Source organism: Eucyclogobius newberryi, unplaced genomic scaffold, assembly GCF_026437365.1.
Source record: "Eucyclogobius newberryi isolate DKJ021-1_F unplaced genomic scaffold, fEucNew1.0.hap1 SCAF_7, whole genome shotgun sequence".
Lineage (NCBI taxonomy): Eukaryota > Metazoa > Chordata > Actinopteri > Gobiiformes > Gobiidae > Eucyclogobius > Eucyclogobius newberryi.
This window is the reverse complement of record NW_027316389.1, coordinates 8,907,185-8,919,672: the sequence shown is the minus strand read 5'-3', so window position 1 is coordinate 8,919,672 and position 12,488 is coordinate 8,907,185. Positions and strand designations below refer to the sequence as shown.

Sequence of the window (12,488 nt, the reverse complement as noted above, 5' to 3'; positions counted from 1 at the left end):
CTTTATTTTATTCTAGTTTATTTTGTTGGTGGCAAAGTATAGTAATAGTAGTAAGTAGTAGGTTAAATAGTTATAGTCAATGCTATCGTTTATTGTGATATTTTCTGTAGCAATATATTATACTTAAGTTTACTTACTGATATAGCTGGATCTATAGGGTTTTAATAGACTCTTTGTTGAATGATGTGACAAACTATCATCACTTTCCAGAGGCCTACGTGAACGCAAAGAGTCAGCATCTGCTTCTAGTTCCTTCAGAAATGCAATAGTTCAAATGAGGATACTTTCCATGTCCTCAGTAGATGTCCAAAGAAAAATAGAGCTACAGCTTTGGAGAAACCACAAGGAAAAACACAATTCCAGAGACACAATCCAAAAGAGAAGCTCGTCCTGCGCTTTTGGTCCCAGAGTGCAGTCAAACGCAGTCACACAAATCCTTCTTCCCAGCCTCTCCACCCACTGGTCCTCCTGCAGAAGCCCCTCGTGGTTTCTTTCCATTCACACCCGCCCCAGGGACCCGTCCACATCTTCTCCTCAGACTTCCTCTATCAAATCTCTTTTAATGTGGCTCGCCTTTTACTAATACTTTCCTAAGCCTCCGTCTTCACGTCCCTCAGAGCGGGCCGCCGTAAACCATGTGGAATTGATATTATAAATGCGTGTGAGAAGCGTATAGATGTAGAGATGTGACCGCTGGCTCGGAGCAGCGTAAATGCCTAAGAGTGAGTGTGCACTGACCTGTCTGGATGGACGATTCATCCCAGGGCCCGGTGCATTTGGAGGACTCCCCTTCTTCCACTGCTGAGGGGGGGGACACAAGAACAATAAAAGTTACAGCACGACAGAGAACCAAGACGGCAGAAAATGCATACAATATTTTATTACATTTCCAACACACCGTTTAGGGACTGATAATATTATGGTAATACAGGAATGAATGTAACACTGATACAAAAATGTCCAAAAACTTGATTTCACAACTAAGGAAATTGCGTGATACTCAATATGCACAATATATCGTACAAGTATTGCAATACTGTAGATTATAAGTATTGCAAAATAGCAGAAATGTACTGCCTATATATGCCTTGACTAGTCTCAGTTTAGTCTCTGTTGAGGCTTTATTTGGACACAGTCAGACCATAAATTAAAGCTTGGACATTTTTGTTTGAATATACACCTGTAGCTGGAATTGTTGTCAATTATTGTGTCATAAGTCATCTCAATAATATCAATACTTCAGATGTTAACAGCTGTATTGAATATTGTAATATAGCCCGATATCATGCAGCTCTAATTAAAAACACCATTATATACAAATTAATGTCATTTTCAAGATCAAATAATAGTAAAGATCCTTTACAATCGTCAAATGCTACTTCTGAAATGTATCAAGATCATTCTAAAGCAATGCAGAAAGATCTAACTTAAAGTAATTTCCTTAGCATTGATAGCTGCTCAAGAGAGTATCTAATTACTAAATGTTAGTTTTATTATAATGCGTAATATTATCGCATTCAGCGCGACACAAAAGCACTTATAAATATCAAATCTGGACAGGAACAGTTATGTTTTAATATAAGGTCAAAGTACAAAAGGTTCAACATGGCAAAAAGGAGCAAACAGCTGATATAAACTGACAAACTAATACAAAAGTCACACATATTTACTGGTTTATCGTTTTTTTTTTTTAAATGCAGAATAAGAGTTGTTTGTGGTGGAATGTATGGTACTTTAAATTGCAGCCCTTTTTTGTGTCCATTAAAATTTTGATTTGATTGCAATTAATCTTGCAGACCCAACCATCTGCACTGAATTATATAAATTTCACAGCAGAAAGAGAATGATGGAAGTTTGCGAATGGGGAAATAATATTAAAGGCAAATGAAGATCCTCGGCACTGCTAAAAATAAAGACAGGAGTAAACACCGCGATTTGTCAACACGCTCTCCTGACACAGGTCCCGGTCCCACACGCCGAGCTGATCAGAGCCTGAATGCGGCGCTCACTTCCTGGGTACAACAGGAAGGAGGGAAGTGGAGCTGGCACACAAACAGGAAGTGACTCGGGTGGCCGCACAATGGGGTTTCCTGCTCGCCCGTGGCCCAGTCTGGTCGTCAGTGCCTCAGTGTAAGCCGGGTCTATCCTTGAATCCTGCTCTCACTTCTCTTTCCAAATCCTCGCCCCCTTCCCCCAGTCCCATCCTCAGTGAAGACAAGCCAGGAGCGCGGACCAAAACAAGAAGTTATAAATCACTCAAGGGTTCCTTTTAGCAGCAAAATAAAACACTTCAAGGCTCCTTTGTTTTTGGACAGTCTGTTAACTTGTCGACTCTCTTGTAACCCAATATAGCTTTACAGTCGTGTCCAATGGAAGTTCTTACTGAGCCAAGAGCACTTTACGATAGTTGTGTGTCTTAGAAAAAGATTTAAGTGCAGTCACTGTTGACAGATTGTCCAGATGACAACACTGAAATGGAACACAAACTTAAATGGACGAATGAGGGATTATAGCGAATACCGTTGTGGGATTTTGTGGTTATGCTACATCCAACTTTTGTCTTTTTATACTCTGGCGTGAGACCGTGCCTGTGGTTAGGGCTGCAAGATCAATCGCAATCAAATAGAACCTAAACTTTCTCTTCAAACAATAAAACATTTGAATGGAATACAGTTTTTCTAACATAAAATTGCAAATCTAATCACAATAGTTTTGTTTATTTTTCCATTATTATTATTATCTTAGCTAGCTGTTTTTGTTTTATTTTTTATTTTTATTTATTTTTCCCCTCCATCCCTTGTTGGGAAATGGGAAGTTTTGTCTATAGGAGTTTTTGTTTATAAGAGATCTTCTACTGAGAGTGTTTTTAAACTTCCTATAAGTTATCTGTCCTTTTCCTCTGTATCTACCTGCGTTGCAACAATGAAATTTCCCCATGTGTGGACAATAAAGGATCATCTTATCTTAATACTTAATTATCAACAACAACAAAATCCCAAAATTGTGCAGCTCTACTTTTATTCAGACAACAGACTTATCATTTAAAAGGTCTTTAAAGGATTAATGAATTCAAAAAATCAGCATAATGAACAAGGTCTTCTTAAGGTGCAACAAAAACCTCAAACTTCCCATTTGTGAGCAAAGGGCCTGCTGTGAGAGGTGTACGTTAGGAGAAGTTTTGGGCACTATGGAAAGACCTAGATGCGGTACGTCTGGTGTCTGATAAAAGCCATTTTTTGCTGATGAGGCGCTGGGGAGTACAGTGTGTTTCATTAGGCGAGCACACACAGCTTTATTTAGATTCCCATATCCTCCCTGTGCCCCCCTCTGAGACAGGCTCCCAGCTACAGTGAACCCTACACACACCAGGGGGGCGCCAAGGGGGCTGCCGACGGGCTGTCAGAGGGCTGTTTTGTATTAACATGCCAATACAGTCTATGAGGAAAAAATGGGGCTTTTAAGTGCATTATATAGTAGGACAAAAACATACAATTAAGACACCTATATGCAAAATATAGTACCGTATATCTAATGAAACCCCTGTTGAATACATATGTTGAATATATATAATATCTGGCAGGCTTGCATATGGATATTTCATGCGATTATTCGTCACAGTAAGATTCTAGTTGTAAAAACATTTTGAAGCAAGAATCTAAAAACACAAATGAGTACCTGACGTTTAAGGGTGTTACGCCTTTTTTCTGCCATGTGGCACGCTTTTGTAGCAGAATACAAAGCTATAATATACATTTTTATGCAGCTTTTAGTTTTAGGCATTGTAACATGTTCTTCGGTGCGACATTGCCCATCACTACAAATATGCATTGTTAAAAATAGATAAAAGTATTCAATATGTCTGTAATGCAAATGTCATAATTGTATTACTGTACCGTCTTATTTTGTTAATTTTACATTCAGGCGTTTATTTTTCTTATTTCACAGGACACGCTTTGGATTAGAGCATAAAACCCATTTAACTTTTCATTGTAGATTTAAAGTGGAGTTAAAGATGTAGTTTAAGTAAAGAAAACATTTGACATTAATATTGCCTCTGACTGAAGAAAAGTGTTAATCACATCAAATTACAGTAAAATAAAAAAATAAACAATAAATGTGTAATTTATAGAAGACATTATTGTGCACTGTCGAGTTGAATTATGGAGGAAGAACAACATTATTTTGCTCGTCTTTCACTGACAAAGAAATGGAACGTCAAGTACCCATGAATTTGAACTGGAATCAGAAAAGGTTTTATTAACATTGTCAGTGAACAAAATTCCTTGTAATAATTGTCAATTATGAAGTATGATATAATTGAATTGAATACACACATTATTTTTGTAAACAATAACAAAAAGATGGAAAACTATGAAATCTTCTTGGTTTTGACCTTTCAGGTGCTACATGGGCAGGCACCAAATGGGGAATATATTAGAGGATGGAATATTTTTTGTGATTAAAACTGAAATCAATATTTAATTTTTTTTATCAAGATTGATTCACGGTACAAGAGGAAGAAAAAAAAAAAAGAAAAAAAATCAAGATTGTTTTTTTCCCATATCGCCCAACTCTACTAGGAACATTGTTTGTCGTCTGTCCAAATGGCCGTACATTATTGAGACTAGAAGAAACGCACAACAATGCACAAGTGTCACACCTGTACACAAGCCAAAAGAATATGGAGAGTGCAGATGGCTCCAGATCAAACGTGTACTCAGCAAAATCATGTAAACACCCCCCGGAGCATGTTCTGCGAGCGACGCAACGCCAACGGGGCGCCAACGGAACGCCAACACTACGCCAACACTACGCCAACACTCATGAAACAATACGCCAACGGGAATACAGGCAACGTCTTCATCCACGAGCAAGTCAAATCATTTTAAATTGAATCCGTTTTAAACACTAGCGCTAAAGGTTTGAGCCGTCTCGATTTTGATTCTAGCCCACTCATGATGATTAGAAGCACCAACAGCATCTTTTTCGTTTCTCAAATTATTGCGACATGCTGAAGTTGAAAGTGTATTTTGTACTATATTTGACTGATTTTATTGCACAGTTACAGATTATGGAAGCATTGGAAACAACAGAGTCCACAAGCTGCATTCAAGTCACCTCAAACACACGCACACACGCAGACACACACACACACACACACAGACACACACGCAGACACACACACACACGCAGACACACACACACACACACACACACACACACAACACACACACGCAGACACACACACAAGCAGACACACACACGCAAACACACACACACAACACACACACGCAGACACACACACAAGCAGACACACACACGCAGACACACACACAAGCAGACACACACACGCAGACACACACACGCAGACACACACACGCAGACACACACACGCAGACACACACACGCAGACACACGCACGCAGACACACACACGCAGACACACACACGCAGACACACACGCAAGACACACAGACACACACGCAGACACACGCACGCAGACACACGCACGCAGACGCACACGCACGCAGACACGCAGACGCAGACACGCAGACACGCACACGCAGACACACACACACACACACAGACACACACGCAAACACACACACGCAGACACACACACGCAGACACACACACGCAGAAACACACACGCAGACACACACACACGCACGCAGACACACACACGCAGACACACACACGCAGACACACACACGCAGACTCACACACGCAGACACACGCACGCAGACACACACACACAGACACACACGCAAACACACACACGCAGACACACACACGCAGACACACACACGCAGAAACACACACGCAGACACACACACACGCACGCAGACACACACACGCAGACACACACACGCAGACACACACACGCAGACTCACACACGCAGACACGCAGACACAAACACGCAGACACACACGCAGACACACGCACGCAGACACACGCACACAGACACACACGCAGACACACGCACGCAGACGGCACACACGCAGACGCACACACACGCAGACACGCAGACGCAGACACGCAGACACGCACACGCAGACACACACACGCAGACACACACACGCAGACACACACACGCAGACACACACACGCAGACACACACACGCAGACACACACACGCAGACACACACACGCAGACACACACGCAGACACACACACGCAGACACACACACGCAGACACACACACGCAGACACACACACGCAGACACACACACGCAGACACACACAAGCACACACACACACACACACACAGAGTAGTGAAGTGTGATCTAATTTTAGTTTGACAGCATATCACACTATAGCACACGCTAAAAGCGGAGGGGGAAATGGGACAAAGGGCTGCAAGTTCTGTTAGTGCTGAGCATCATCATCAACAAATATTTACATTGTTGTTGCTAATTAAACACACAGTCACCATCATATCAGCCAATTATATTTCCTTGGCTCATTTCAGCTCAGAACAACAAGAAAAAATTCCATATTTAACACAAATTTCAGTCTGCATTTCCCTGGAGCTGCACATTGCCACAGGGCATTAGGCAAGCTGAGCTCTGTTCCAACCTTAGGGTTTGGAGACCAAATCCCTTCTCCAATTTGCCACATGTCTCTTTACAATCTTCATCCCCACTTTCACGCTCACATCTGCCCCGTTTTGTGCTATATGAATCAAGATTAGAGCATAAAACCCATTTATGTTCTAAGCAACTTAAGCAACTAAAGCCCAAAATCTTCATCACACACCATTAAAATCAGAGTAATAACACCACACGCCCAAGTTCACACCGAAGTTCATTTAGGAAAAACATTGAAAGGAAAATTTAATCTACATTAAAAGCAGCAACAAAAACGACGAATGATCCAGTGTGAAATACAAATATGTTTTAGTCCAGGTTAAAATTATGAGTGAACTCCTGAACTCCCCTGTACTATTCTACTTGGTATGAGAAAATCTCTCACACTTCCCTGAGCAGCAGCTCTCCATCTTTTAGCTCCTCTTGCCTCCCATGTTAGCAGTTCCAGCCGGGTAAGAAAGCCCTTTGTCTGCGGCAGCTCCACAACACATGAATGCAAGCTGCGTATCAGGGCCATGTATTCCCCTGGCGGCCCGGGCTCTGGTGTTCCCACATCCCGCTTGATGAACAGGTCAGTGTGGCCAATCACGCATTGGCCGGGTGGCCCTGGGAGGCGGGATGTCAGCCGGCACGCCCAATCACAAGCATCTCCTATTCCCGGGGGTCACACTGATTGACAACTAGAGCTGGACACAAGTCAAGAGGGTAATTGTCATCCGACTCTCTCTTTTCCTTCAGCGTGTCTCTTCACATCCATCCTCTGTTCCCCTGCCTCGTTCCAACCAGCACCACTGTAGTTTGAGAACATGTGGCTTGTTACAGAGCTTCCTGAATGTGGGTGTAATGTTTTGATAGTGGTCTGTAACAGTTCAAAACAGAATCCTACTACATGACAAGTAGCCCTAACTTAGTGTAATGTTCATGGCAACATAGTCCCCCTTTTTAAGTTTAAATTGCATCAGTACATATCCAGTTTGAGTAATATTCTAACAGAAATGGAGGTTTACAACATTAAATTCATGCGTGTTTTTATTTTGACTAAATGTGTTGACTAAAAAAAATGATTCTTTATGACCCAACTGCCTGTCCCATCCCACTCGCCCCTCTGCACCTCCGACGGGACTCTGTGATTGGCTGCCACTGCGGTCCCACAGGAACAACTTTGAGACTCTACTGGCAGAGATCTGATGCCAATCTCCATCCCCAGCCCGCCTCCAGGGAGTCTCCCAAACTTCAATGGCCTGTGTCGGGCGCAGACACAAAATCGTACATGGACACACACACAATCACACACACACACACACACAATCACACACACACACACAATCACACACACACACACACACACACACTTGGGACGGAGGACAGAAGCTGATTAACCAAATACTTTTATCAGCAGTGAAAGGCCGTCCCTACCCGCTTGCATTCTGAATAAAACAGCCTTAAAACACATAAACACACGCACACTGGTGAGCTGTGGGGGACAGAGGTAGCAGAGGGCTTAGATGGATGCCACAACAACACAAAGCCTGGCGGACAAGCTTGGTCGCCCTCTCAGTCGCTCCGTGCCACATCCCGCTGTAATCACACTCCATATTTCCAGCGTCGGATGGTTCACTAACTTCTCCAAAACGCAGCTTTTCTGCAGATTTCCTTGAGTCATTCCAACTCGTGGTTTGTATTTAGTTTGAACGCACTGTGTGAGGGACAAAATTGATTTACTTTTTAGGCAACTTCTAGCTTTGCTTCTAAAGGTCGTGTTACATTAAGTTATGAAACAGTTGCTTGTCTTTTATTTCATGGGAACAACTCAAAAACTCTACAAACTCTTGTAAATTATGTTTTGCAGCTCCTACTCTTGTCTGCACGAGTTCTGCTTAATTCAAAACAGGGCTTTTATTTCAACTCTCTATCAGTGACAAAGTACCTAATACACTAAATGAGACTAACCACTATATCAAATGTTTTGTAATTAGGTGCAAAGTGAAATGGGCACTTCTGTTTGAACTGCTATTAACACCGTCCAAATTTACTCCTTTCCACACAGCGAGAACATGCACACGCTGCCGCCGACAAGAGCAGAGTTGATGTTCGGGGCCAAACATCACAGCTTGAGATTAAAGAGCCTCTCTGATCTGACATTTGTTTTTCTGTCTGTCAGCGCGCGGCGTGCAGGAAGAGCAATCGATAGCGGCGCATACGTGAGGAGGAGGAGACGAGCCGAGCGGTAGAGGAGCGAGCGAGCAGAGAAGGGATCGTGAAGGAGGACAGTGGGACAGTGAGGGCGGCGCGAGGACAGGGAGGAGTCCCCTCGAGTACCTGGGCTCTCGGGACGGCCCCGAAATAACTGCACCGAGAACACAACACTCAGTCACGCGGCTGCGGGTGGGGCAGACTGCGGGGGGGGCTTTCAGAGTTCATCCTCTAACACTCTTTCAGGACAGAGTTTAAATTCTGACATAGCGTTTCAACCGTTTCTCAGCTCGAGCGCAAGACATTTCGTTTCTACTCGTGTTGTCGTGATGCTAAAATTCAAAACTTGATTTCAGTGCAAAAGAATAGACATCAAGATCAATTCATTCACTCGATCATTTTTATCAATAAGACGCACATTTGAAAACATGATGTTCTTCATCTAGAACAGGCATGTCCAAACTACGACCCGGGGGCCAAATGCGGCCCTCAGATCAATTTTTATTGGCCCTCTGGCTTCCTGCTAAGTTGGTCCAAACGACAAAAAGTAGTACTTTTTACTGTAAAATTAAAAAAATTCAAACATTTTGATGTTATACTAGCCTAATATGAATGTTCCAAGTCTTATTAAAAAGGTGTGGAGGCATCGAAACTATGTCAAGTTCAACAGTTCGAATGATTCACTTTGTCATTCAACAAATTTGACAAAGTTGGGTTGTTTTTGGCCCTCTCCTCTGTATAAGTTTCCAAATGCGGCCCTCTGTGAAAAAGGTTTGGACACCCGTGATCTTGAAGCTTTCAAACTCCATATTTCAACCTTTATTTGTATGTAATCTAAAAATCTCATAAAATCTCAAAGCACAAATGATAAAAAGGTAAATGCTATAACAATTTCATAGATAATTTCTGAGATGTATCCAACTTTCTCACTCAAAAGACAACTTAAAATGAATCATCGATATACAGTGGTGCAAAGAGGAGGGGAGGGCCACCTAATCGTCTGCTCTTGTAGTTCAAACTTGAGAGCGCCATTTGACTGTACACTGATTTCACGCTCTGGCATTACTTAGCTTGATACAAAGTTGATTAAGCTTTAGACGAGGAGCACGGAAGCAGGCGTGAGGGAGAGCGGCAAGATGCAATAAACAGCTTTGTGTCACGCCACATCGCTGGTGGACAGATTAACTGTATCATTGAGCTCCTTCTGGGACTGACAAGAAAAATATACTCGACTCAAGAAGTGACTGGTTGTTTGTTGGAAGATGTACGGTCAGGTGAAGGCAGGCATCCTTGCAGGCATCCACTTTGTTTTAAGTTAACTTTTTGGGTAAAGCTGAATCTCTAAAGGCTGGTTTATAATCTAAAATATGCTATAAAAAAGGGAAAATGTTTTTTATGTGGACCTGAAAGTGGCAAGCTATGGCAAAATGCATGAAAATTGGTCAAAATGTCATAATACTTTGTTATTTGACATTATTTACACAGCCTTACATTGCTTACATGCATTAGGTCTTTTCAAAAGTATCAGTACCATGAAGTGATATTAATTTATTACCAAAATGTTGGATGAAAATATGTAATAATGGCAAACTACACTAAACAACTCCGGCAATAGTTGGGCTTTTGATTAAATGGAGTTGTTTCTTTACCACTGTTGTGCGACATGAGGTCTTTGTACCTAAACAAACATCTCTGTGGGCTTTGGGCCAGTTTTTTAAACAAAAAACACATTGCAAATACTAATAAGCACAAGGTTCTTTTATTTAGTGGCTTATGTTCTACAACAATATACTTATACAGTATTTGTTAGGCTTTTTACTATTCAACTGATGGGTTTGCACTCCCATTCCAGTCTCCTCCAACTCTTTTCCTTCTCTATTGTAAAACACAGTGGGGGGTTCTTGCCTTTTGACTGGGAGAAGTTAGAAAAATCAACTCCAACACTAAAAAGGACCACTGCTTAGTGGAGTCTGCCACAAAGCCCCGGCAGTGTCCCATTTGAAGAGCCACACAATACAGACATCTTGTTCTGGAGCAGGCTTCATGCTCCCAGTATAAAGCACATTAGACCAAGTCTATGGTGAGGGAGAGAACTTATTGTGAGTGCGCACAAACAGACAGGCAAAAGGCTCAGAAAGGGTTGATGAGGTGGATGAAAAACAGCCACTAGGCAACATTGTGAGGAGGGCCGTGCCATCAGCAAAGGAATGAGGATAAATAGTGCTAAAGTTGATGTTAATATGCTTAATATATTATCAAAAAGTTGGCAAGCAAGATTTTATGCCTGAAAACTATTTGGACAGGAGTGACTGCATGTCATTGCCCCTCGCTATGTTAATTCTACAGAACGGTCTCAAATCAGTGTATACTTTACATAGAGTCACATTGCCAAAAAACTTTGGATATACCAAAAGTCTAGTTGGAAGACGGGTAAATCTCCAGTATGGAGAAGCAGATGGGAGTGCTGGCACAAAGAAAAAGATGAATTTCTGCTGCAGTGGACAATGCCAATGAATGTATGTAGATGTATGCAAATCAATTTTGCCATCATCATCGTTGTTGTACAGCAGGGGCGTCCAAACTTTTTTCACAGAGAGCCACATTTTGAAACTTATACGGGGCAGAGGGCCACAAACAACCGACAATGTCGAATTTGTCGAATTAAGTCAATCATTTGAAATTTTGCATTTGACATTGTTTAGATGAGCCTCCACAACTTTAATGAGACTTGGAACATTAATATTAGGTTGGTATAACATCAAAATGCTAGATTCTTTTCCAATTTAATAGTAAAAAGTAAAACTTTTTGTCGTTTGGACCAACTTAGCAGGTTGGCCCCTGGACCGTAGATTGGACATGGCTGTTGTACAGAGATCGTTTAACCATTTGTGGCCAGTTAACAATGGAAAGAGACTTGGGACGTCAACAAGTTAAAAGTGTTTCACGGATTAGGCCGTATCCATGTTCACAAAACGGACCATGTAAAACAAAACAATAATTATAAAAAGTTTCCTAAGACCACGGCTGCTTTGCCAACTTCTGATCTGCAGCAGAAAAGGTCACGCAGGGCAGAGCCGTGGGCATAACCCTTTGTAACCCCCTCCAACAGTCAGCGCCATCCTCCACTAGCTACATCACACACGCACACTCTCTTTTTCCCTACAGTCCTGCTTTCAGAGCCGGCAATGTGTGTAAGTGTGTGAAGAAGAGAAGGCGCAATAAATATATTATGCATTAGCCAGGTGTGCAGAGGGGCACCGCTAATTGCCCCCACCACTAATGTTTAATGTACAGGAGGGAGGGAGGCAAGGCATGCAGCAAGTGGCAGGGGGAGGTTTGAGGAAGCATGAGGAGGAAAATAGACTGGTCCACTTGCATTATTTTGGTAGTAAACTTAGTAAATAGCCTGTAAAAGTATATAAACTACAGAAACCAAGAAGTACCTGCTTCTGGAGGGTTTGCCACCTGCTCGTCTTCACAGAAAAGATAGTTTTGCCCGAAATATTCCCTAGTGTGGTATTAAACTTAGCAGACGACGACACCTTTCCAAGTAACAAGTCGGATCTGTGGAGAGGCAAGCTCGCCCACAGAAAGAATGCATGTTTTTCGAGGTATACCTTAAGCAATAAAAACTACCTCCAATGCTGCTTATTCATGTAATAAAGTCAAATATGTTTAGCCATAGTACAGATATATTATAAAAGC

At 42.1% G+C, this 12,488-nt stretch overlaps 1 protein-coding gene across 3 annotated transcripts in view; it reads right to left on the bottom strand.

The window, feature by feature from the left end:
• znf423 (zinc finger protein 423) overlaps positions 1-12,488 on the bottom strand; it is a 126,422-nt gene that overhangs the window by 108,987 nt on the left and 4,947 nt on the right. For all 3 annotated transcript variants that reach the window (XM_072434407.1, XM_072434409.1, XM_072434408.1), the window contains exon 2: positions 739-801. In XM_072434407.1, the coding sequence (XP_072290508.1) occupies positions 739-801 (63 nt within the window). The remainder of the gene's footprint in view (positions 1-738; positions 802-12,488) is intronic.